The 27,084-nt window shown below is 45.0% G+C and overlaps 1 protein-coding gene across 2 annotated transcripts in view; it reads left to right on the top strand.

Moving 5' to 3' along the window:
- The window catches only part of BAZ1B (bromodomain adjacent to zinc finger domain 1B), a 75,826-nt gene that overhangs the window by 24,530 nt on the left and 24,212 nt on the right, over positions 1-27,084 (top strand). For both annotated transcript variants that reach the window (XM_060173482.1, XM_060173483.1), the window contains exons 5-11: positions 3,611-3,732; positions 6,540-6,737; positions 15,833-17,534; positions 20,704-20,842; positions 21,790-21,923; positions 24,098-24,197; positions 25,436-25,534. In XM_060173482.1, the coding sequence (XP_060029465.1) occupies positions 3,611-3,732; positions 6,540-6,737; positions 15,833-17,534; positions 20,704-20,842; positions 21,790-21,923; positions 24,098-24,197; positions 25,436-25,534 (2,494 nt within the window). The remainder of the gene's footprint in view (positions 1-3,610; positions 3,733-6,539; positions 6,738-15,832; positions 17,535-20,703; positions 20,843-21,789; positions 21,924-24,097; positions 24,198-25,435; positions 25,535-27,084) is intronic.

Below are 27,084 nucleotides of genomic sequence, written 5' to 3'. Positions count from 1 at the left end.
GGATTTGAGTAAAATGTGTATTCCAGTTTCTTGGGATGAATGACTCTGAAAATGTCCAATAGTTCTAGTTTATCTATCTCTTCATTTAGCTCCCTTATCTATTTACTGATTTTCTTCCTGGATGATCTGTCAAGTTGAGAGAGTGGGGTGTTGAAGTCCCCTACTATGATTGTGTTACTGTTAATATATTGCTGTAGCTCTTTCAGTAGATGTTTGATGTATTTAGATGGCTTCTCATTGGGTGCATAGATATTAATAATTGTTAAGTCCTCTTGATTGACTGATCCTCTGAGCATTAAGTAGTGTCCATTCCTATCTTTTTTAATCTTATCTATTTTAAAGTCTATCATGTCAGATATGAGAATAGCTGTTCCTGCCCTTTTTTGTGGGCCATTGGCTTGAATGATAGTTTTCCATCCTTTCACTTTAAGTCTGTGTTTGTCTTGTTGCGTTAGGTGAGTTTCCTGTAGACAACATATTGTTGGGTTGTGTTTTCTGATCCATCTTCCTACTCTGTGTCTTTTAATAGGTGAATTCACATTTATTGATATCAAAGATTGAAGATATTTTAACGCCATTCTTGTAGATTTTTAGAGTGTTTTGATATATGTTCTATTTGTGGTGGTCTGGTTGTTTATAGGAAACCTTTCAGAACTTCTTTCAAGGCAGGCTTGGTGATGGTTGCTTCCTTCAACTGTTGCTTGTCTGAGAAGGTTTTGATGCTTCCATCTAGTCTGAATGACAATCTAGCAGGATATAGTATTCTTGGCTGAAAGCCTTTCTCATTGAGCACTCGATAGATATCTTGCCATTCTCTTTTGGCCTGTAGTGTTTGTATGGAGAAGTCTGCTGCTAATCTTATGGGTTTTCCTTTGTAGGTGACTCTTTGTTTTTCTCTTGCAGCCCTGAGGATCCTTTCTTTATCCTTATTCCTTTCCAATCTAAGTATGACATGTCTTGGTGTCTTTAGGTCTGGGTTAATTCTGTTTGGGACCCTCTGGGCTTCTTGAATCTTTATGTCTTTGGTGTTGTCTAGACTAGAGAAATTTTCAGCTATTATGGCCTGGAGAACGCTTTCTTCCTCCCCTTGTCTTTCTTCCTCTGGTAAGCCAATAATGCGTATATTGTTTCTTTTGAAGTCATCCCATAGGACTCTGTTGTTGTTTTCAGCATCTCTTAATCTCTTTTTGAGATCTCTTACTTCTTTTTTAGTTGTCTCTAATTCATCCTCAATCTTGCTAATTCTGTCTTCAGCCTCATTGATTCTATTCTCTCTGCCCTCTACTGCTTTCTGGAGTTCATCTATTTTGTTGCCCTGCTCTGATACTGTTTTAGCTTGTTCAGCTAGTTGCCTTCTTAGCTCAGCAATTTCAGCTTTCAGCTCTCTAATAACCATGAGATTATTAGAATTTTCTTCCATATTCTCATTTGTTATTCCTGCAGTTCTGATTACAATTTTTTCAAATTCTTTACTCACTCCTGTTATTATTTCCTTAGCTAATGTTTGGATGTTGAACTCGTTGTTTTGTGCTTCGCCCTCTGGAGGACTTTTAGCTGGACTCTTGTCCTGGTTGGAGTCTCCATTATTTTTTCTTGTTGTTTTAACCATTTTATATAAGTTAACAGTTTTTTCAATCCCTGAGTTGGAGTTCAGTGGTGTAAAAGCCTTTTTTTTTTTTCCCCTGTAGGCTATGGTAGCCTGAGGGCTTTTAAACTATCAATAGGCTTCTTGGCTTAATCAATGACTCCTGACCAAGAGATAAAGCAGGGTGTGGCAGAGATAATCCAGTGGTTATACAAAGAGACTTTCACAGCCCTTCAGCTATGCCACCGAGGTATAGGTCTTCTCCTGAGTTTCCCAGTTAGATCTCTGTCCCCTGGTGTCCCTCCCTGTTGCTGCTCCAGATTCTGAGGGTAGTAGCAATGGAGACTCAGAGTTGTACTTGGTGAGTCTCTGGGGAGTCCTTTCCTCCCTTCAGCTTTCCCCTTGTTCGTGGAGCAGACTGGAGGTGGTGTCTCCACTGAGAAACTGTCGAACTGTTAGCAGTCACTTAATCTCTCCTTAGGCCCCTCTCTCCTCTCTGTCACCAGCCACGCGTGTTTGTACTCACGGGTGATTTACTGGGTTTCTGTGGTCATTCTAGTCCTGTCTTGTTTCGGTCCGGGTGGTCTCCTTTGGTATTCCTAGTTGATCCAGGAGAGGAGAGGAGAGGAGAGGAGAGAAAGCGATCTGCTGCTCGTAGCTCCGCCTCCGGAAGTCGAATCCTCAAATAATTTATTTATTGATGAGAATGATGAGAAAGATGGGAGAAAGAGCCAGACATCACTCTGTATGTGTGCTGCTGGGAATCGAACTCAAGACCTCATGCTTGAGAGTCCTATGCTTTATCCACTGCGCCACCTCTCAGACCACATGTCCTTTATTTCTTTGAGCAGTATTTTGTAGTTTTCAGTGTACAAGTTTTGCCCCTCCTTGGCTAAACTTAATTTAAATATCTGATTTTTTGAAATTCTGTTGTAAGTGAAAATTTTTATTATTACTGGGGGATTAATGGTTTACAGCTGACAGTAAAATACAGTAGTTGTTTCATGTGTAACCTTTCTCACTTTTCCACATCACAATTCAGTTCCTTCTAAGTGGTCCTCTGCCATCATGTCCCAGGACCGGACCCCACTCCCCCTAGCCGTTGACTTGGATGCAATCTACTACTCTTTTCCTCAGTCTCAGTTTTCTATGTTTTCCATTTCTAACTGCAGAAAGAGTCAATTTTTTCCTTCTTTGTGATTTTTTTTTTTTTTCATACTAGCGTGCTTTTCAAAAGCTCATTAGACTAAAGATCTTGCATTTCTCTAGTCCTTACCAGTCCAGTATCCTTAAATGAATCCAAGGCAGTTTAAGATTTGGGCCCTACACCTTTTTTTTTTTTTTTTGAATCTTTATTATTCGATAGAGACAGAAATTGAGAGGAGGGGGAAATAGAAGCAAAGAGACAAGAGAGACATCTGCAACCCTATTTCGTTATTCGTGAAGCTTTACCCCTGCAGGTGGGGACTGGGGGCTTGAACCTGGGTCCTTGTGCGCTGTAATGGGTTCACTTTTCAGGTGCCCCACTTCCTGACCCCTTTTGCCTGTCTTTTAAACTGCGCTAGGTATACCTTATGTCTCCTTTCATAGTACTTTTTTTTATCGACTTAGGGAAAGATAGAGATGAAAAAGGTAGTGGTTTGTGAAATGACACAGTGGATAAAGCATTGGACTCTTAAACATGAGGTCCCAAGTTCAGTCTCTGGCAGCACATGTATCAGAGTGATGTTTAGTTCTCTTGCTCTCTGTCTCTGTCTCTATCTCCATCTCTGTCTGCCTTTTTCAATAAATAAAAATCTTAAAAAAAAAAAAGATGAAAAAGGTGGTGGGGAGAAAGAGTACAGGGACGCAGAGAGAGAGAATGGGAGATACCATCACACAACTTCACCATTTGGGAAGCTCCCCTTGTTTATGGTGTTCCCATGGGTACTCAAAACCAGGTCCTTGTGCTTGGTAAGTTGTACCAGATGAACGAACTATCTCTGCCGCAAAGAGTGTTCACTGACTTCCTGTTGCTTTGATTAGATGACCGAGCACGTAGATCGCCACGGAAACTTCCTACGTCTTTAAAAAAAGGAGAAAGGAAATGGGCCCCTCCCAAGTTTCTGCCTCACAAATACGATGTCAAGTTACAAAATGAAGACAAGGTTAGTTGGCACTTGATAATTGAACCTCTTAACGTCTGCTGAATGTCTAGGAAATTATAACAGTGGGTTTTTGCAGAGAAAAATGTGTTAAGTCAGTGAGTTTCTGAAATGAATTCTGAGTGTTCTTCTAGCACTAATAATTATAGGACTTGAAGTGAAATTGTATTTTTTTCCAAGAAGATAACAGTCTTTATTTTGAATAGGAATTACTAGGGGCTAAAAGTAAATTTGCATCTCAGCTTCAAAGTCGACTTGAAAAATAAGAATCTGTTACCAGAAGTGATGGGCTTCCCATGAAAGTAATTCCTTCTAGCTAAGAGCAAAGCAACTCATAAGATAATCAAACTCTGAAGCTGAGCGAATCCTGTGCTTTTAGGAGACTGATGCTGATAATGTGAATTAGAATATACCCTTAAAATATCTTCATTATCCTTTGATTCCAAAATGTTAATTTATTTTCAGCACATTCAGAATTAGGAAGTATAAAGTAAGTTAGCATCCTGAGGTAGATATCATAGTGGCTATGGAAAGGGACTCTCCTGCCTGAGGCTCCGAAGTCTCAGGTTCAGTACCTTAAGCCAGAGCTGAGCAAGTGCTCTAGTTGGGGGGGGGGGAGGGGGGAGTTAGCAACAATTCCCTTCCTGCTGGGGCATTGTGTCCGTACAACTCTACTACTCCCATTGTAGTCTTTTTTCCAGAGGGTATGTGAATGACAGAGAGAGAGAGAGACAGACAGACAGACATCCAGAGAAGGAGAGCCATCAAAACACTGCTCCACCACCACCTGTGAAACATGGTGTTCTGTGTTGTGGCCGGGATCTTGAATCCTGGTCCTTGTACATGGTAAAGGGTGCATCTCTTGACCCTCGAGAATTTTCTTCATAGTGTTGGGTAAAATAGTGCCTTTTGTTACTAGTACCTTAGATTATATGATAGAAGCTGTTCCTTGATGCTTTTAGAGAGAAGTAGGTGGGTGGCTGGGTATGGCCTTTAGCTGCACATTTTAACTTGATTAACTGTTTTAAAGAAGAAACGACTGTGACCCGAGACGCTGTCTTCTGTCCAGGTCCTGAGTTCCATCCCAAGCATAACATGTCTCTCTCCTCTTGTGCCCCTCATTAATTAGTTCATTAATTATAAAAAGTCCCTGAAAGTTGAATTTTAAAAACCATATGTAGCTGCATAGCTAGTTAGAATATAATTGTCACTTATATTCTAATTGATGAGTATAAATTGTTTTGTATATTCACTATAACTTGTTTATAGGGTGGGAAGAATATATAAACTGATGATAATTGATAATAAATACTGATGTGGCTGATGAGGGTTAGCTCTTTTTTTTCCCATTTTTATTTTATTTTGACCAGATCACTGTTCAGCTCTGGCTTATGGTGGTGCAGGGGATTCAACCTGGGACTTTGGAGCCTCGGCATGAGAATCTGTTTGCATAACCATTATGCTACCTACCCCTGCCCCAGGGTTAACTCTTTTTTTTTTTTTAATTAAAATTTTTTTTTTTATTTAAGAAAGGATTAATTAACAAAACCATAGGGTAGGAGGGGTACAACTCCACACAATTCCCACCGCCCAATCTCCATATCCCATCCCCTCCCCAGTAGCTTTCCCATTCTCTATCCCTCTGGGAGTATGGACCCAGGGTCATTGAGGGTTGCAGAAGGTAGAAGGTCTGGCTTCTGTAATTGCTTCCCCGCTGAACATGGGCATTGACTGGTCGGTCCATACTCCCAGTCTGCCTCTCTCTTTCCCTAGTAGGGTGGGGCTCTGGGGAAGCTGAGCTCCAGGACACATTGGTGGGGTCTTCAGTCCAGGGAAGTCTGGCCGGCATCGTCCCAGGGTTAACTCTTAAGTGATTTCAAGAAAGACTATTCTTTACATATTATTTCATAACTTGCTTTTTAATTTTTTTTTTTTTATGGCAAGCATCTGTAATGCTACCTTCTCTCTCTCTCTCTCTCTCTTTCTTTCTCTCTCCCTCCCCCCCTCCCTCCCTTCCTACCAGGCACTGCTCAACTCTGGTGGTCTGGGGATTGAACCTGGGCTTTAGCACATCAAGCATGGAAGTCTTTTTGCCTAGCCATTATGCTGTCTCCCCAGCCCTTTAATGCCATATTTACAGTGGCTCAGGAGGTAGCTCAGTGGAGAGAAGTGTAACCCTGATGATAAAACTAGTAAAAGGGGCGAGGGGGTAGAAACATAATGGTTATGCAGAGATTTTGTGCCTGTTTGGTGCTGGGGCCCTAAGGCACAAACCTTCCTTGAGCTAATTCTCAGGCCCTCTACAGCTCTGCATCTGCAGGCCGGGTTGACACTGTTGTGTGTGAGGCCCTGGGCCCAGTTGGGAAGTACACTGGAGGGCACCCAAGGGAGAGCGGACTGGTTCTTACAATACTACCTCCAGCGTCTCTGTCTCCCTTTCTGTGTAAGTGCGTAGAATAAGGGGGAAAAAAAGAGAGTGGGGAGCCTGCCAGGTAGTGTTGCCCATACTGGAGGATGGTGGTATACCCCTGGTTCCATGGGGGGTGATAGACAGGGGCTGGCTGTCAGTGTCTCCATCTCTAGAGAATGTGCTGGTTCAGCAGTTATCTGTCTGCATTTTTCGGGCTTTGGTACATACCTACCAATTTACTCTGGCTATCTGCGACCTCCAGAAAGCTGTTCTGGTTTTTTCTCCTGTGTAATTCACAGCCCTACTCTGTGATGGAGTGATTGAGTGATTGTTCTGAAGAGATCACAAATCTCATGGGTTAGTGGCATCTCACCCCATGACGGTTCATTTGTTGGCCTAGGTCATCAGTAACGTGCCGGCAGACAGCTTGATTCGTACAGAGCGCCCACCAAATAAGGAGATCCTGCGGTACTTTATACGGCACAATGCCCTGAGGGCTGGCACTGGTGAGAATGCCCCTTGGGTGGTTGAGGACGACCTGGTGAAGAAATACTCCCTACCTAGCAAGTTCAGCGACTTTTTACTCGATCCATATAAGGTAAGCTGACTCTTGATTCGAACATATGGATGAAACACTCGTAAATGACTTGAGTTTTCCCCGATTTCTCCAGTTGGATCTCTGGCAGATTTTGAACTCACAACCGTAGCTAGTGAATCAAAAAAGTCTTCTGGTAGATCTGTTTCTTTTCAGTCTGTAGGGTTTCTAGGAGAGAGCCCACAGTGAATATCGATTCAGGAGTACCATGCTGACAGTCAGCGAGGATGGAGACAGCATAAAGGTTCTGCAAAAAGACTTTCCTGTCTGAAGCAACAGTGGTCCCAGGTCCAATTCCCAGCACCACCACCATAAGCCAGAACTGAGTAGTGCTCTGGTAAAAAATTATTACGTAGAAAGCAAAACAAAATAAAATAGTTTTACGATTGGCCGGGCAGGTGAAGCAATAGATAAAGCTTAAGCATGAAGTCTGGATTTGGTCCCCAGCATCACATGTGTCAGAATGATGCTCTGGTTCTCTTTCTATCTTTCTGTCTCTTTCAAAATTGAATCAATAAATTCTTTTATTATTTATTTATTTATTTATTTTGTCTGCAGGGTTGTTGCTGGGGCTCGGTGCCTGCATTACAAATACATTTCTCCTGTGGCCATTTCTTTTTTTTTTTTTTTTGGATAGGATAGAGAAATTGAGATGGGGGAGGAAGATAGAGAGGGAGAGAAAAAGACAGACACCTGCAGACCTGCTTCACCGCTTGTGAAACAGCCTCCCTGCAGGTGCGGAGTCGGGACTTGAACCAGGATCTTTGTGCGTGTCCTTGTGCTTTGTACTTTGTGCACTTAACCCAGTACGTGACCATCAAAATCTTTTTTTTTTTTTTTTGTATTTTTATTTATTTATTATTGGACAGAGGCAGAGAGAAAGTGAAAGAGGAGAGTGTTATAGAGAGGGAGAGAGAGACAAACACCTGCAGCCCTGCTTCACCACTCATGAAGCTTTCCCCCTGCAGGTGGGGACTAGGGGCTTGAACCTGTATCCTGGTGCACAGTAATGTGTGTACTTAAAACAGGTGTACCACCGCCCCCCCATCTGTTAAATAGTTTTATGGAAGAAACAATGTGGGAGAGAGCCAAATTACTTGAAGACCTCTGAATTTTCACTAACTTTTATTTATTTATTCATGAGAAAGGAGAGAAAGAACCAGACATCACTCTGGTACATGTGCTGCCGGGGATTGAACTCAGGTTGAGAATCCAATTCTATATCCACTGTGCCACCTCCTGGACCACTACTTTAATTTATTTGTTTTATTGACTTGTTTTGGATTGAGACAGAAATTGAGAGGAAGGGAACAGAGAGGGAGAGAGACATCCCCAGCATAGCTTCAGGCAGGGACCAGGGACTTAAACCCAGGTCTTTGCCAGTGGTGACATGTGCTCCACAGCTGTACCACCACGCAGCTCTGCAACTGGCTCACTGTGCCTGAGTGCTGATGAGAGGGGTGCTTGCTGTCTTGGATACAAGGAGTGGGCTAGTGACTCACTCTCCTCGAGAAGGTCTGTTTACTGAGCAGGAAAATGACAGCATCCCACTCAGGGATACTGTTTTCCTTGTGGGTCTGAGGACTCGGGGCAGGGCTTACAGGGGACCAGAGGTAAAAGCGGCCACTTTACTCTTTGACTTCCTTTCCAACAGATTGCTGTAAGGATGTATTCCTACGCTGTCCCTAGTGTTTGAACGCTTAGGTTTGAGTGGTATGCTTTTAAAAAATAAATAATGAATAAGCCCCCAGCTCCCCACCTGCAGGGGAGTCGCTTCACGCTTTCTCTCCCCCTCTCTGTCTTCCCCTCCTCTCTCCATTTCTCTTTGTCCTATTCAACAACAATAATAACTACAACAATAAAACAACAAAAGGGAATAAATAAATAAATATTAAAAGAAAGACTTAAATAATAAATAAATGGGTGGTCCAAGAGGTGGCACAGTGAATAAAGCACTGGACTCTCAAGCATGGGGTCCTGAGTTCACCTGGCAGCACATGTACCAGAGTGATGTCTGGTTCTTTTTTTCTCTCCTATCTTTCTCATGAATCAATAAGTTCTAAAAAGAGAAAAATCAAAGGGGTGAGGAAGATAAGAAAGATACCTGCAGCACTGCTTCACTGCTCACAAAGCTTTCCCCACCTGGTTTAAAAAAAAGAAAAATACATTTTGGCCCAGGAGGTGGGGCAGTGATTTCAGTGCATCCTTTCACATTGGAAAGACTTTCTGTCTTGAGCCAGAAAGTAGCTCACTGGGCAGGCAGATGCTTTGTCAGGCATGTGGCCCAGGTTGGAGGCTCAGCACCACCAGGGACAGACTGGCAGTGGTGCAAGCTTCAGTGCTATGGCTTCTTTCCTCATCTCTGTCTCTGAAAACATTCTAACAACAATAGTACAGTTATCAGAGTAGCTTCTAGTTACTCCGATATAACCACCTTTAGCCAGGAACTTTTTTTTTAACATTTAAAATTTTTTTTGTTTATTCCCTTTTGCTGCCCTTGTTGCTTTATTGTTGTAGTTATTATTGTCATCGTCATTGTTGGATAGGACAGAGAGAAATGGAGAGAGATGGGGAAGACAGAGAGGAGGAGAGAAAGACACCTGCAGACCTGCTTTACCACTTGTGAAGTGACTCCCCTGTAGGTGGGGAGCTGGGGGCTCCAACCCGAACCCTTGCACTTTGCACCACCTGCGCTTAACCCGCTGCACTAACACCCAACTCCCGGAACTTTTGTTTTTAGTCCAATATAGTCTCTCTCCCTCTCCCTCAGCCTCTCGGTCTCTTCTCCCTTCCTCCCCTCCTCTTTCTCGTCCTCCTGTAATCTGCAGTGATTCCTCAGCCTTTTTTTTTTCTTTGAAAACCTTTACATTTTCAGAGTCAGCCAATTATTTTTGCATAATGTTGCTCACTTAGATTTACTTCCTCATTCTTAGATTCTGGTTATGATTTTTTAGGGTAGAAACGCCATAGTATGGGTGGGGTAGGGTGGGTGAGATAGCCTAATGGTGATGCACAAGGCTCTTAGGCCCGAGACTTTGAGGACCAGGTTCAGTCCCCTACACTACCATCAGCCAGAGCTGACCAGGGGCTCCAGTTTAAAAAAAAGGGAGTTGGGTGGTAGCGTAGCAGGTTAAGCACATGTGGCACAAAGTGCAAAGACCAGCGTAAGGATCCTGGTTCGAGCCCTTGGCTCCCTACCTGTGTGTGGGGGGGAGGGTCGCTTCACAGGCATGTGAGTCCACCCCAGATGCACTATTTCCCTGACCCAGCGCTTCATATTTACAGTAGCAGATTTCATGGATTTGTGAATCAAGGTTTGTAGAGCTTGAGAATCCTATTATTTGAATGAAGCCTGGAAATCCCGAATATGGTTCTGTTGGCAGATGAGGGTGAAAATTAGAAGCAGAGTATGTGCCAGACATTTCTTCTTTAGGGTCCTTGCTTCTTACTATTAAGTGATATTTGGCATCTGAAAGAACCGCTATAGGAGTCTTTATCTTTATCTTACTGGCTTTCCGTATTTGCTGTGGTGCTTGTGTTCCAAGTGATAGGAGACACGCCCAGCCTAGTATTCACTATCCCAACCTCTCCCGTTGCTGAATCATTGATAGATTTTTTTTTTTCTTCTTGCTGTTTAGAACTAGGAAGGTCCCTTGCCAAAAGTGGATATTATCGCTTGGGATGTCTATTTGCTCCTCCCCTCCTCTCCCTGCAATGACTCATGCTGATGGGGTGCGGGGAGACCCTCAGCACACACATGGTTTTATACTTTTTTCAGATCCCCTGAGTCCAGCCATGCCGGCTCCCGTTGGCTGTGCCTGCCCCATGCTGAGACGTTCCCGTTACTGCTGGACTGTTCCTGGGAGCGGGCCTATTGGGAGGGGGTTGGGTGAGTCTGTTTCTTTCTTTTTTTAAGAAAAAACAAACAAAAACTGTGCTGTGGCTTGGCAGAAAACATACCTTATAAATAAAAATGGGTGGCCGGACCCTCTCATGACTAAGCCATCCCAATTTCTTTTTTATTAGCTTCCCTTCTGCGTGAGACAACAGCTTTTTTGTTGTTGTTGTTTGTTTTTAAGTGGAGGGAATTTGAACAAGCTTAATGCTATACATTTGAGGACTCTTTTTAAGTCAGTGAGTTCTGTGATCTAATTATAATAGGCTCTGTTCGAGGGTACACTTTAAAAATGCTGAGAAAGGAATAGTCTCACACTAGTCTCCATTGTGCTAATGACTTTCATTTTCGAGTGACTTTAAATAAGATCCAGGCATTAGGAAAGCATCAAGTTGCTCTGTGCACTGAAGATTTCCTAGGGCCAGTGAGAGAGGAAGGATGGGCTGTAGAGAGGTGCATGCTTGTCTTGAGTTCCAACTAGGGAGTGTTAGGTGTTGCTCTGGTTTGTGAGCTGACCAGACAACGTTACCAACTAGTAATGAGTCAATTTGGCCATTTGACTTTACATGTTAACATGTGGTTCTGCAGGGGCAGAACCGGGCAGGTCTGTTTCTGGGGTGAGGGTACCCCAAGACACGGCTGGTGCTTGTTTTCTGTAGATGGCGACACCTTTACCAGCACCAGCAGAACTGGTGGGCAGAACTTCCGGGTATTCTCAAGTGAGAAGAACAGCGGCCTGTGATTGTAATTCTTTTATTTTTTTTTTTAAAAATTAAAATTTTTATTTATTTATTGACCTCCAGGGTTATTGCTGGGGCTTGGTGCCTGCACCATGAATCCACTGCTCTTGGAGGCTATTTTTTCCCTTTTGTTGTCCTTGTTCTTTATCATTGTTGTTGTTACTGCTGTCATTGTTGGATAGGACAGAGAGAAATGGAGAGAGATGGGGAGACGGGGAGAGAAAGATAGACACCTGCAGACCTCCTTCACCGCTTGTGAAGTGAGCCCCCTGCAGGTGGAGAGCCAGGGGTTTAAACCAGGATCCTTATGTCAATCCTCGTGCTTCATGCCCTGTGCACTTAACCTGCCACGCTACCATCTGGCCCCCAATTGTAGTTCTTTTTTATTCCCAGTTGTAGTTGAAGGCACACCCCGTCTACACATTCAGCATCGTTTTAGGAGTAGCTGGGGTTGGCTGTACAGTCTCACCAGTCATCATGCTGCTAAGTGTCCTCCTGACCTTACTCCTTCGAGAGTTGTTTGTTATTGGTTTGTTCATTAGGGAGAGAGAGAACGAGAACCAGAGCATTGCCCTGCATCTGTAATTGAGCCTGGGACCTCACATTTGTGAGCCAGGTCACCTTCTGGCTGCTCAGTCTGTCCTGCCCCCCCCCCCCGCCCCCCCAGAGACAGACAAACACCCCAAGCATCCCGCTGGAACGCAGGTGACTAGTTCCCACCCATGTAGTGCTAGAAATTGAACCCAGGGCCGGGTGCCTGGTGTGAGATATGCATTCTGTCATTGATGTCTCTGTTATGGGAAAGCCAGCACATTGCTCAAGTATGTGTGGTGTTCAGAAGGACTGGGTTCTGTTCATTCATTATAGAATATTCCTTGTGTGGCCTTTGTTTTATGAATGCATATTTCTCAGTCTTTTATTATTATTATTATTATTATATTTTTAAATGATTTTTTTGAGAAAGTAAGAATAGATACTTTAAAAAATAATTTTAAAAATATTTATTCCCTTTTGTTGCCCTTGTTTTGTTGTAGTTATTATTGTTGTTGTTATTGATGTTGTCGTCGTTGGATAGGACAGAGAAATGGAGAGAGGAGGGGAAGACAGAGGTGGAGAGAAAGATAGACACTTGCAGACCTGCTTCACCACTTGTGAAGCGACCCCCTTGCTGGTGGGGAGCCGGGGGCTCAAACCGGGATCCTTAAGCTGGTCCTTGTGCTTTACGCCATGTGTGTGTAACCCGTTGCTCTACTGCCTGACTCCCTTTATTTTATTTTTTTTTACCAGAGCACTGCTCAGCTCTGACTTGTGGTAGTGATGGTGCGGTTGAATCTGGGAACTCCAAGCCTTTGGCATGAAAGTCTTGTTGCAGTACTGTCATACTGTCTGTCCCCTGGTCTCTGCATTGTGTGTATGTGCTTATTGTTATTGGGTAGAGACATAAAAATTGAGAGGGGAGGGGAAGATGGAGAGACACTGCTTTCACTGCTCATGAAGCTTTTCACCTGCAGGTAGGCACGAGGGGCTTGACCTTGGGTCCTTGTGCACTGTAATGTGAGCACTTAACAGGTCCACCACTGACTGGCTCCCTCTCCACTGTTCTGCGTTACCATGTCAGTCCTCCTGTGCGAGGCCGAGTGCTGGTTCTCCTACTGAGAGCACACACACATTGGGCACAAGTTTAAGCCCTTGGTTCCCGCCTGCAGAGCATTATTCACTGCTTCATGAGCAGTGAATAATGTTCCAGGTATCTTCCCTCCCTCTCAATTTCTGTCTGTCTCTATCCAAAAATAAGTAAAAATCGAAAAAGATCTTTTAATGTATTTTACTTATTTATTTTCCCTTTTGTTGCCCTTGTTGTTTTATTGTTGTTGTAGTTGTTGTTATTGATATTGTTCTGTTTGATAGGACAGAGAGAAATGGGGAAAAGGGAGGGCAGGGGGAGAAAGACAGACACCTGCAGACCTGCTTCTCCGCCTGTGAAGCGACTCCCCTGCAGGTGGGGGGCCGGGGGCGCGAACCGGGATCCTTACTCCGGTCCTTGTGCTTTGCGCCACGTGCGCTTAAAACCCGCTGCACTACCGCCTGACTCCCAGAAAAAAAAATCTTATTGAGGACTATAGTGCTTATTTATTTACTGTGAACAGCATAAGTGTTTAATAACCTTTCTGGGATTTATTTTATCATAACCTTTTGAAAAACAGATTAATGAGAGAGGGAATAGGAGGAGGAAGGAGCGGGAACCAGTGCCTCACTCTGGCACGTGTTGCTAGGTATTGAACTCAGGACTCATGTTTGAGACTCCAACCTTCCATCCACTGCACCACTGTCTGGGCTGCTCCGTAACTTCTCTGAGCATCTCGTGACCTGTCGTTTGATAGTGGCCTCCAGTCTGACCTCAGGTCTTTAAGCTGGCAGACTCCTGCTGTCCAATCTGCTTTTACCAGGCTGGTCTCTGACTCAGCAAATCTGTGTGCACTTCAGATCTGCTTAGCTTAGTCCTGTCTGTCTGTAGTTGCTGTTGGAACTAGAGATCAAATATATCAGTGGGATTTTACTTTCCCCAGGCCACTTGAGATCTAGCTTCTTTAAGGTGTCAACCTTGATAGTGCTTTTTTTTATAATTAAAAAATTTTTTATTTATTCCCTTTTGTTGCCCTTGTTTTTATTGTTGTTATTGATGTCGTTATTGGTGGATAGGACAGAGAGAAATGGAGAGAGGAGGGGAAGACAGAGAGGAGGAGAGAAAGTTAGACACTTGCAGACCTGCTTCACCACTTGTGAAGCGACTCCCCTGCAGTTGGGGAGCTGGGGACTCGAACTGGGATCCTTACTCTGGTCCTTGTGCTTTGTGCCACATGTGCTTAACCCGCCCAACTCCCTTGATGGTGCTTCTTGTCATTCTTTCGGTGATACACAGTGAAAAAGAAACGGTGAATGGTATCTCACCAAACTGTCTGGATGTTCTTTTTTTTTTTTTTTTTTTTTTGCCTCCACGGTTATCTCTGGGGCTTGGTTCCTGCACTATGAATCCACTGCTCTTGGAGGCCACCCCCCCCCCCTTGTTGTTGTTAACTGCCTGGGTTTTAACCCTCTGTCTGTCTCTCTCTCTCCCTCTCCTTCTCCCTCTCCTTCTCCTTCTCCCTCTCCCTCCCCCTCCCCCTCCCCCTCCCCCTCCCCCTCTCCCTCTCCCTCTCCCTCTCCCTCTCCCTCTCTCTCTCTGCAGAGGGGGTGAGAACCAGAGCATCACTCTGACATGTGATGCTGGTAATCAAACTCAGGACCTTGTGCTTCAGAGTTATCTACTTATCTACTGTGTCTCCTTCTAGGCTGTAGCTAATTATTTTTTTAGTTATTATTTTACATTTTATTATCTTTATTCATTTATTGGATAGGGGCAGCTAGAAATCAGGAGGAAAAGGGTGATAGGGAGAGAGACACCTGCAACCCTGCTTCACCACTCACAAAGCTTTTCCCCTGCAGCTGGGATCTGGGGGCTCAACTTGGGTCCTTGGGCCAATGCAGCATGTGCACAGCTAACCAAGTGCTCCAGCATCCGGCCCCCACTAATTCTTTATTATAGACGGTGGAAGTTTGAGGCGAGGGAAGTCCCACGTCTAGCTGAGGGAGTAAGCTAAGAGAATATGCCATGGTGACTAGGTCTTGTCAGGTTCCGTTTGAGGCTGCCGTGGCTTTTCTTTCTGACCTGAAGAAAGCTGCACACGTGGGCCAGGAGTGACAGGCGTAGCAGCGCAGGAGAGACAAGGAAGCCACAGACTAATGCAAGGTGGATTATAACCCTTGGCTGAGATTTAATCTGGGTAAGCGGGAAGAAGGAAGGGAAAGAGGCGGCAATCTGATGGTACTAGTGTGACTAAGGTCCTGGTGAGGTCGAAGGACCGAAGAGTTTTCAGTGTGAGAGGGCATGATCAGGGAATTTGGTGAAACCCAGGATTTGCAGGGCTTACAGCTGATGGGTTCTGTGAATGAGATCGTTAGATGCCAGGGATTAAATCTGGGATTTTGTGCTTGAGCGGCCAACACTTCCTCCACCTCCTAGGCTGGAGGAGAGCAACGCTGGACGCCCCTCAGACGTCATTATCTAGACCCAGAATTCTTCTCTGGGGTCCAAGGGCAGACTCTCAGTAACATTCACATGCTATTATTTCACCATGAGGAAACCTCAGCTTTTAAGAATTGCTAACTTACAGATCAAACCTGGGTGCTAACATGAATGTTGTCTAACATTAAGAATGTAGACCAGAGTGTCGAGAACTTTATGTGGAATGACTTAAGTATTAGCTAAGATTCTCACCTCCCCCACCCCCCAACTGTAGAGTGTGTGTGAAGATGAATGACTGTGGCTTTACCCAAGTGGATGATGGGTAGAAGTCCTCTAGAATGCTTAAATACTGCCTTTTAAAGTCAAAAAATTGACTTTTCTTCCTGTTCTCAAATTCTAGTACATGACTCTCAACCCTTCTACGAAGAGGAAGAATACTGGATCCCCAGACAGGAAGCCCTCGAAGAAACCCAAGACCGATCCCTCTTCTCTGAGTTCACCATTAAATCCCAAGTTATGGTGTCACGTGCACTTGAAGAAAAATCTGAACGGCTCGCCACTCAAAGTGAAGAACTCAAAGAACTCCCGGTCTCCAGAGGAGCATCTGGAAGGAGTGATGAAGATGATGTCACCCAGCAAACTGCACGCTAACTTCCACATTCCTAAGAAAGGCCCGCACGCCAAGAAGCCCGGGAAACACACTGACAAGCCTTTGAAGACCAAGGGCCGAGGCAAAGGCATCCTGAACGGCCAGAAGTCCACAGGGACTTCCCGCTCCCCCAAGAAGGGGTTGAAGACTCCCAAAACCAAAATGAAGCAGATGACCCTGCTGGACATGGCCAAAGGCACCCAGAAGATGCCTCGGGCCCCCCGGAGCTCCACGGGCACGCCACGGTCCTCTAGCAAGCCACACAAACACCTGCCTCCCGCCGCCCTCCACCTCATCGCCTACTACAAGGAAAACAAAGACCGGGAGGACAAGAAGACGGCCCTGTCCTGCGTCATCTCCAAGACGGCCCGTCTCCTCTCCAGCGAGGACCGAGCTCGCCTCCCTGAAGAGCTACGCAGCATTGTGCAGAAGCGCTTTGAGCTCCTGGAGCACAAGAAGAGGTGGGCCTCTATGTCCGAAGAACAGCGCAAAGAATACCTGAAGAAGAAACGCGCGGAGCTAAAAGAAAGGCTGAAGGAGAAAGCCAAGGAGCGAAGGGAGAAAGAGATGCTTGAGAGACTGGAAAAGCAGAAGCGCTACGAGGACCACGAGCTGCCTGGCAAGAACCTCCCGACGTTCCGCTTGGTGGACACCCCAGAGGGGCTGCCTAACACGCTCTTCGGGGACGTGGCCATGGTGGTGGAGTTCCTGGGCTGCTACTCTGGGCTGCTCCTGCCAGACGCGCAGTACCCCATCACTGCCGTGTCGCTCATGGAAGCCCTGAGCGCGGAGAAGGGTGGCTTTCTGTACCTGAACAGGGTGCTGGTCATCCTCCTGCAGACCCTACTGCAGGACGAGATCGCAGAGGACTACGGAGAGCTGGGGATGAAGCTGTCAGAGATCCCCCTGACGCTCCACTCCGCGTCGGAGCTGGTGCGGCTCTGCTTGCGCAAGTCCGACGTCCAAGAAGAAAGCGAGGTCTCCGACACCGACGACAACAAAGACTCGGCATCCTTTGAGGACAACGAAGTGCAAGACGAGTTTCTGGAGAAGCTGGAGACTTCCGAGTTTTTCGAGCTGACATCAGAAGAGAAGCTCCAGATCCTGACAGCGCTCTGCCACCGGATCCTCATGACGTACTCGGTGCAGGACCACATGGAGACCCGGCAGCAGATGTCCGCAGAGCTCTGGAAGGAGCGCCTGGCCGTGCTGAAGGAAGAGAATGACAAGAAGAGAGCGGAGAAGCAGAAGAGGAAAGAGATAGAAGCCCGGAATAAAGAAAACGGGAAGGAGGAGAACGGGCTGGGCAAAACCGACAGGAGGAAAGACACCGTCAAGTTCCAGCCGCAAGTCGACGTGGAAGCGGAAGACATGGTCAGCGCTGTGAAGAGCAGACGGCTGCTGGCCATCCAGGCCAAAAAGGAGCGGGAAATCCAGGAGCGAGAGCTGAAAGGTAACGTCCTGTGCACCTTGGATGGTGGCGAAGGGCAGGATGTCAGTTACCGAGGCGGCCGGGTTTCGGTGGAGGAGTGTGGCCAGTGACCTTTTGCCCTGGTAGGTTAACCTGTTGGCAGGATTCTAGCAGGAGCGCTTGGCCTCAGGTTCTAACGCCAATTGAGGGAGTGCAGTGGCGTTGTTGCCTGTGTCTCTCCGGGAAAGGACCGAACCCACAGCCGGACATGATGATAGGAGTTGTTCACCTGAGCTTAGATCTCACGTCTGACTTAGCTAGAGCGTAATAGTTTGGGGTTTTGATGGTACCACAAAGCCTAGCTTTATTAAAAAATATATACTAAGTAATTCACAGGGGCCAGGTGGTGGCACATCTGGTTGAGCACACATTACAGTGCACAAGTACCTGGGTTCAAGCCCTCAGTCCCCACCCACAAAGGAAAGCTTTTCAAGTGGTTAAGCAGTGTTGCCGGTGTCTGTCTGCCTCTCTCCCTCTATTACCTCCTTCCCTCTCAATTTCTGGCTGTCTCTATCCAATAAATAGAGATAATACAAAAATAAAAATAAAATTATTTTCAAAGTTTTTTAATTATCTTTATTTATTTATTGCATAGAGACAGCCAGAATCTGAGAGGGAAGGGGGGGGTTAGAGAAGGAGGGAGATAGAGAAACACCTGCAGCACTGCTCCACTACTTGCCCCCTGCAGGTGGGGACCGGGGGCTCGAACCTGGATCCTTGTGCACTGTAACATTTGCTTGCGCATTGTAACTTGTGCGTCCAGCCAGGTGCGCCACAACCTGGCCCCACAAAAAAAAAATAAAGTAATTCACATACCATGTGACTCATCTATTTATGGGAGATAATTGAGTTTTCCCAGTGTCGCCGTAGACAATTTTAGATCATTTTATCGCTGTGATTTTTCACCCAGTAGCTGTTGTCAACCCTCAGCCTGACGCTTCTGAGGCATCCTGCAGTCTTCTGCTATCGTTAGCTCTACCACAGCATACAAGTAGATTAGATAAACATGGTGGCGCACCTGGTTGAGGGCACATGTTACAGTGTGTAAAGGAACCAGGTTCAAGCCCCTGGTCCCCACCTGTAGGGGGAAAGCTTTGTGAGTGGTGAAGCAAAGACTGCAGGTGTCTCTCTCTCCCTCTCTATCACCCCATTCCCCCTCGATTTCTGGCTGTCTCTAATGAAAATTATAACAAAAATTTATTTCTAAGCAAGCTTGTAACACCCAAGGTTTCTTGTTTCCTTCATTCTATATTTGTTTTCCCTTCTTGTGTTACAAGAAATCTGATGTCCATCGCTATGAGCATTTCCTTAATTCATTGGTGTTACTACAGTGTGCACAAAATTTGACTCAGTCTTACTTTTAGCTGCAATAGAACCTACCTAGTAAATATGCTAAGCTCAGAGTTTCCCTGGAGAGAGAGAGAGAGATTAAACTATTTTGAAAACTCTGTAGTCTCCAACTCTATGACAGACTCCAGCTGATAGAAATGAGAAATACTTCATGCTAAGGAGTGGCAGGTAAATACTTAACATTGTTAAATTTTATGTGAGAGATCTTAGTGTTTTTTTTTTTAACTTTTTTTAAAAAAATTTTTTTAAAAAATTAAAAAAAAATTTACTTAGTTTATTCCCTTTTGTTGCCCTTGTTGTTTTATTGTTGTAGTTATTATAAATTGTTGTTGTCGTTGTTGGATAGGACAGAGAGAAATGGAGAGAGGAGGGGAAGACAGAGAGGAGGAGAGAAAGATAGACACCTGCAGACCTGCTTCACCGCCTGTGAAGCGACTCCCCTGCAGGTGGGGAGCCGGGGTTCGAACCGGGATCCTTATGCCCGTCCTTGTGCTTTGCGCCACCTGTGCTTAACCCGCTGCGCTACAGCCCGACTCCTGAGAGATCTTAGTTTAAGTTCAACATCTTTGGTACTTGAAAATACTTTTTTTTTTTTTATTGGAAAATATATTAAGGGGCCGGTGGTAGCACATCTGGTTGAATGCACATGTTATAATGCACGAGGACCCAGGTTCAAGCCCCTGGTCCCTGTCTGCCAAGGGAAAGCTTCGCAAAGCTTTATCCACTGCATCACCTCCTGGGCCACTGGACGCTTTCCTATTCTTTATCCTTCTGGGAGTATGGACCCAGGGTCATCATGGGGCACAGAAGGTGGGAGGTCTGGCATCTAAAATTGCTTTTCTGCCGGACATGGACATTGGCAGGTCGATCCATACTCCCAGCTTGTCTCTGTCTCTCCCTAGTAGGGCAGGACTCTGGAGAGGTGGGGCTCCAGGGTACATTGGTGAGGTAGTATACTATTATTATTTCTTTTTTAGATAGGAATTAAGATAAGTAGAATCTGGGGCAGGGGTAGATAGCATAATGGTTATGCATAGAGATTCTTGCATCTGAGCCTCCAAAGTCCCAGGTTCAGTCCCCCCACACCACTGTAAACCAGAGCTGAGCAGTACTCTAGTTAAAAAAAAAAAAAAGGAAAAGAAAGTAAAGTCTGAGGGTGAGGGAGAGTAAATTGCGCTTGAGCACGTTTTAGTATGTCTGTCGGTCTGACTGAACCCTGGCACCCAACTGGAGCTCACCACGCACAGGGGAGCTTCTGGCACTAGGACGACACTGTCGGGTCTCTCCCCTTCTCGATCTCTATCTGATATTGAAGGGGGGGAGGAAGGAAAAGAGTCCACTGGAGCAGTGAGTGCAGTTTTGAGGACACAAGAAGCCCCAGCAGCTCCCCTACAAGTAAGGTTCCTGGAAATTCTCTTTTATAATGGAAGTGTCATTCCCTGTCTAATTTTGATTTTATTTATTTATTTATTTATTTATTGGTTAACCAACTCAGCTCTGGCTTATGGCAGTGTGGGGGGGATTGAACCTGAGACTTTGGAGCCCCAGGCATAAGAGTCTATTTGCAGAACCATTATGCTTGCTATCTCCCCCCCCCCCATTTGTGTAAGCATAGAACTGACTAGAAAAATGCATTTGTTTAAGGGATGACAGAGGACCTAGTAGGGGTTGTATTTTTATGTGGAAAACTGAGAAATGTTATGCATGCACAAAGTATTGTATTTACTGTCGACTGTAAAACATTAATCCCCTAATAAAGGAAAAAAGAAATTTTTTTTTTTTGTTGTTGTTGTTTTAACAGTGAAACTTGAACGTGAAGCTGAGGAAGAGCGGACACGCAAACACAAAGCAGCTGCCGAGAAGGCCTTTCAGGAAGGAATTGCCAGAGCAAAGCTGGTCATGCGCAGGACGCCGATTGGTACAGACCGGAACCACAACAGGTGCGTGGTTGCACGTGACTCTGCCCGTCTCCGGGAGCCATTCGATTGTCCGGAGCTGTGAAACAAGTCTACGGGTCTACCAACTTTCCAGCTCCCGCCTGTGGGAAACAAAAGTGCTCCCAGACATTGATTATTTGCTATGCCAAAGTCAAAGGATATATGTTTAAAAGACAGGACCCACAAATAGGAAGCTGGAATTACCGTGATAGCTTTGAAAATGGCAGTGATTTTAATTACATGTATCACAGGAAATAGAATTGTTAGAAGTTACAAAATCAGGGCAACAACAGGGAAAATAAATTAAAAAAAAAATATATATATATATATATATAAAGAAGTTACAAAATTACAGCCGCTAAGTGATTCAATATTTAGCGTTTCCCTCTACTCCTCACCCACCCTCCCTTCTAAAAAAGACAGCAAAAGGCAGAGAGGACCCCCCTCCAGTGCTGTGGGGTCTGGGTTTGAACCTGGGTTGCACACATGGCAAATGCAGTACACTATACAAGTAAGCTCTTTTGCCACTATTTTTTTTGCCAATATTCTTTTTATTTATTTTTTATTTTAAATATTTTATGTATTGATGAGAAAGACGAGAGAGAGAGAATCAGACATCGCTCTGGTACATGTGCTAGCAGGGATTGAATTTAGGACCTCATGCTTCAGAGTCCAATGCTTCATCCACTGCACCATCTCCCAGACCACACCAATATTCTCTATTAATAATTTGTGTCTAAATGTTTAGTTATCTGTGATTATTTTTATTTTTTCACCAGAGCAGCTCTGGATTTTGGTGGTGTGGGGGATTGAACCTGAGACTTCAGTGCCTTACGCAGTAGAGTTCATTCACATAACTATTATGCTGTCACCCTGCCCACTGGGATCTTCTTCATCAGCAGTGAAGTCATCCTGCACTTACTCTTACTAACCCGTGCTGTGATTGGCAGGTACTGGCTGTTCTCAGACGAAGTCCCAGGGCTGTTCATTGAGAAAGGTTGGGTGCACGACAGCATCAACTACCGCTTCAACCATCACCGAAGAGACCACACCAGCTCTCCTGGGGAGGACTACTATCCCCGGGGTACGTACGTCTCTCATTCTTCCTGCCCACGTAAGGACCGGCTTTACTCTGTCGCTTTGTCCACTTATGCAAGGTCTTTATCGTCTCTTAGGCAGAAACATGTTCTGGAGCGGACGGTAGTGTGTGCAGCTCATAGAAGGAAGGAAGCTAGTATCTGATGCCCAGCTTGTTCTGGGCATACTGTGAAGAGATAAGGCATTTGAGTATTAGATTGGGGGCTTGCTGGGCTTTGCACATGAGCAGGTGTAAATTGCTCCTACACCTATTTCCTCCCTTCCACTCCCCACCTGGGGTCTTAACTCGAGCTTGGTGCCTGCCCTCTGTAATGCCAGCATTCCTGGTGGCTTTTTTTTTATTAATTTTTTTATTTATAAAAAGGAAACTGGCAAAACCATAGGATAAGAGGGGTACAACTTCACACAGTTCTCACCACCAGACCTCCATATACCATCCCCTCCCCTGACAGCTTTCCTATTCTTTAAACCTCTGGGAGTATGGATCCAAGGTCATTGTGGGATGCAGAAGGTCTGGCTTCTGTAATTGTTTCCCTGCTGAACATGGGCGTTGACAGGTCAATCCATACTCCCAGCCTGTCTCTCTCTTTCCCTAGTGGGGAAGGGCTCTGGAGAAGCGGAACTCCAAGGCACATGGTGGGGTTGTCTGTCCAGGGAAGTCTGGTCACATCCTGCTAGCATCTGGAACCTGGTGTCTGAAAAGAGAGTTAACATACAAAGCCAAAGATATTGTTGAACAGTCATGGCCCTAAAGGCTGGAATAGTGCAGATGAAGTGTTGGGGGTGGTCATCCATTTTGTAGATAGCTATAGGCATATTTTAGTTATATTTCAAAGGGCCTGTAGCTATACTAGTGTTTTTTTTTTTTTTTTTTCCTGAGCCTGAAATCTGATATGCAGGTGGACCCAAGTTACAGTCTGGGGAGATGATGTCATGGCTGGGAAAAGGACCAGAAAGCTGGATCAGGGAAGAGAGTAGCTCCCCAATATGGGAAAGGGGTATAAATATTGTTGACTGTAAACCCCATCGATTTGATGTGATCTGGAGCCCATAATTAGCTTAGGAGCCCGTGTGACCTCTGTATCCCTCTAGATCTGAGCTCCCATTCTGTGGTCATGAGTAGGAACATTCCATGCTGCCCCAGTATCGACCCATCTTCCTCAGGTGTAGCATAGAGGATGTTGTCCATCCTCTGGTGGCCTTTTTTTATGATGGACAGAAAAGTAGAGAGGGCAAGAGAAACACCTGCGGCAAGTGCACCATCACCTAACCCATACTTTTTTTTAAAAAATATTTTTATTTAGCTATTATTTCATAGAGACAAATTTGGAGGGGTGAGGGAGGTAGAGAGGGAAAGAGAGAGAGACACCTGTAGCCCTGCTTCACCACTTGTGAAGCTTTCCCTGTGCAGTTGGGGGCCAGGGTCTTGAACCTGGGTCCTTTTGCACTATACTGTGTGTGCTTAACCAGGTGCACCACCACCTGCTCCCCCCTTTACCCTTTTAATTCAAGATAGGGAACAAGAAGGAGAGACAGCCCCCACCCCACCCCACACACCCTGCTCTGTGGAGCCTCCTCATGGTACTGTCTATTGCGCTTCTCTGTGCCAGCGCTCGAACTCAGGTCCTTGCTCATGGTGGGATGTACACTCCACTAGGTGAGCTATATTGCAGCTCTGGTATTAGATAGTATCAATAGTTTTAAAATTTATTCCTGGTGGTGGGGATAGATAGCACAGTAGTTCTGCAAAAGACTTCCTTTCTGGAGCTCTAAGGTTCCAGGTTCAACCCCTGGCACCACCATAAGCCAGAGCTGAGCAGTGCTATGGTCTTATTCTCGGCATCTCTCATTCAAAATAAATCAGGTATTAAAAAAGTAAAATAAAATTGTACTGAGCATAAGCGCAACCAATATGTAATCAAAAATGTGTGTGTATTTCAAGCTACATCTCTCCATTCTAAGATGTGATGCATGTATATTTCAAACTATACAGTCACTCAGCTGTGCAGAGAACAAATATCCGGGATACCATACTGTCAGCTCCTTAAGAGAATTAGCATCTGTGGCATTAATTGTGTTAACTGACACCACGTGCTGCTTAGGCTCAGACTTGTAACTAGGTCTCTACTGTTTCAACTACATGTGTCATTTTTTCCCTAGGTAAGAAGGCGAACCTGGGAAAAAACGTACACGTGAACACACAGCATGGGCCCGAGGTGGCTTTGGAGACCACAACACCCAAGCAAGGACAGAACCTATGGTAACGTGAGCATGCACCAGGTTGCCCTTGCTTGTCTGTCTGTCGTGGAGAACATTTGCTGAGTTGCAGTTATCCTTTTCTGTCAAGACCAATTTTCTGTGGTTTTGATTTGTTGGATATTCATTGCTTTAAAAGCAGATCTGGGGGCTGGGCAGTGGCGCACCTGGTTAGTAGTAACCTTGCACGTTATAGTGTGCAAGGATCCAAGTTCAAACCCCTGGCCCCCACTTGCAGGGGGAAAGCTTCACAGGTGGTAAAGTAGGGCTACAGGTCTGTCTCTCTTGCTCTCTGTCTTCCTCATCCCTCTCGATTTCTCTTTCTCTATCCAATCATAAATAAATTAAGAATGTTTTTTTTTAAAAAGCAGATATGATTTTTTTTTTTAATTAGCAAAAAAAAAAGTATTGGTTCAAGGTGTGGAGCTTAATTCCCTTCCTACATTGTAGTTTTTCTGTCCTGCTTGATGTGTCATGTTAGAAACATTTTTCAGAAGTCTTTTCATTATTACTATGAAATCTTAACCCTGTAAGTATGGTCATTAGTCTGCTTCTGCTGGTTTGTTTTCAGTCAGGGCACTAGATTTTTGAAATGCCCCTTCTTTAACTATGGCCACTCCCGCCCCCCTCACACACACACAGCAGAGCATTGCTCGGCTCTGGCCTGTGGTGGTGCAGGCGGTTGAACCTGGGACTTCAGAGCCTCAGGCAGGAAAGTTTTGTACATAATCATTGTGCTGTCTACCCCCCCACACACACACACACCTGATTTAATGACATTTTGTGTCTTATTTTTGATGTAAATTTACTCTGTATGTATATGGACAAGTTTGCCTATTAAATTTTTAAAATATTTTTAATATTTTCATTTATAGATTATTTTAATGCAGAAGAGTAGATACAGAGGAAAAGATACCGAGAGAAAGAGACACACACCAGAACACTGCTCAGTTCTGGCTTTATGATGGGGTTGGGGATTGAACCTGGGACCTCAGAGCCTCAGGCTTGAAAGACTTTTAAATAACCATTAGGCTGTCTTCCCAGCCCCCTACTAACTTTATGAAACTTATCACATTTTAATGGGAAGGGATAAAGTTATTATGAGGCCTCACAGAAATAGTAAATGATTTGTTCTACTTGAGATCAGTTAGGACATTTTGCTTTCCCGTTCCTCCATTAGCCCGTGGTGCTTGAGTTTTGTTCTCCCTCCCCAGAGTTATCAGGTGTGTCTTGCCCCTGCAGGTTTCTGTGTGATAGTCAGAAGGAACTGGATGAGTTGCTCAATTGCCTTCACCCTCAGGGAATCAGAGAAAGTCAGCTTAAGGAGAGACTAGAAAAAAGGTAAGGACTCTCACCTTCTTCTCTAGTGCCCAAAATAGTACTGTTTGTTTGCTTAAAGCTGCTGAGTAAATCTGAAAAACATGAAGCCTGTTATATTCCTGTTGCTTGGTTCTTTTTCTTAGCACATCATGCTTGGAAAATTGAGCAGGTAAAAGGTGGTGGGGTTGGGGGGTACCGAGCCCCGGCAGTAACCCTAGAGGCAGAAAAAAAGGGGTGGTGGTGGGTTATTCACTGAATAACACATGGCAACACTAAGCAGAGAGTGTCACGTTTTGAGGCCGCCTCATGGCAAATACAGTTCCACATTACTTGGTGTTCACAGGTGTTCTGCCAGTATTCAGCCCCAGTCTCTGTCAGCTAGTGCTAACCCCTATGGTCAGTTTGAAATGCGGGTATTAATACAGTGTTGCATGAATTAAATTGAAGAGACATGTAGAAGCTAGAATTGACTGTATGATCCTGTTTCTAGAAGCCGCCCAGAATGGGCCTGAGAGAGAGGAAGAGAGAGGCTAAAGCTCCACTCTGGTACCTGCAGCCCTGGGGATAGAACCAGGCCTCTGAAGCACGGACGTCATATTCTATCAGCTTAAGCTTAATCTTTGAACTTAAACTCTCGATTTTTAGTCCTTGAGACTTAGTATTCTTCTTCTTTTCTTCCCCCCCTTTATTGGGGAATTAATGTTTTACAGTCGATAGTAAATACAATAGTTTGTACATGCATAACAGTTCTCAGTTTTCCACACAACAATACAACCCCCACTAGGTCCTCTGCCATCCTTTTCCAGGACCTGTGCTCCCCCCCCCCCCCCAGAGTCTTTTCCTTTGGTTCAGTACACCAACTCCAGTCCAGGTTCTACTTAGTGTTTTCTTACTATTCTTTTGATTTCTGCTTTTTAAAAGCATCATCTGGCCCGAGAACCACTTAGCTGACCTTGGACTTTAGCTTTCTTCTTGGAGTTGGTAACGAATTGAAGTTTAGGGCCCACTGAGCTTAGACTTGGTGGAGATTTTTATTTTATTTTATTTTATTTTATTTTATTTTATTTTATTTTATTTTATTTATTTATTCCCTTTTGTTGCCCTTGTTGTTTTATTGTTGTAGTTATTATTGTTGTTGTCGTCGTTGTTGGATAGGACAGAGAGAAATGGAGAGGAGGGGAAGACAGAGAGGGGGAGAGAAAGATAGACACCTGCAGACCTGCTTCACCGCCTGTGAAGCGACTCCCCTGCAGGTGGGGAGCCGGGGTTCGAACCGGGATCCTTATGCGGTCCTTGTGCTTTGCGCCACCTGTGCTTAACTCGCTGCGCTACAGCCCGACTCCCTTGGTGGAGATTTTTTGCTGGGCTTCTCAGGGTTTGAGCGTGGAAGCCCTGGTGTAGGTTCTTCACTCAATTTCTTGTGTTGTGAAGGATTCCAGACCAATCAGTTTAAAATCAGTCTCTCAGTCTGGTTACAATTTCTGGTAACCAGTGGAAATAGAAGTACACTATCTCTGGGAGGCGCACAGCTTCATACCAGCCCCTCAGAGCTCTCACAGATAAAATGTTAC

The sequence above is a fragment of the Erinaceus europaeus genome, chromosome 15, assembly GCF_950295315.1.
Source record: "Erinaceus europaeus chromosome 15, mEriEur2.1, whole genome shotgun sequence".
Taxonomy (NCBI): domain Eukaryota; kingdom Metazoa; phylum Chordata; class Mammalia; order Eulipotyphla; family Erinaceidae; genus Erinaceus; species Erinaceus europaeus.
Note: the sequence above shows the minus strand (reverse complement) of the source record. Positions and strands in the feature narration are given on the sequence as shown.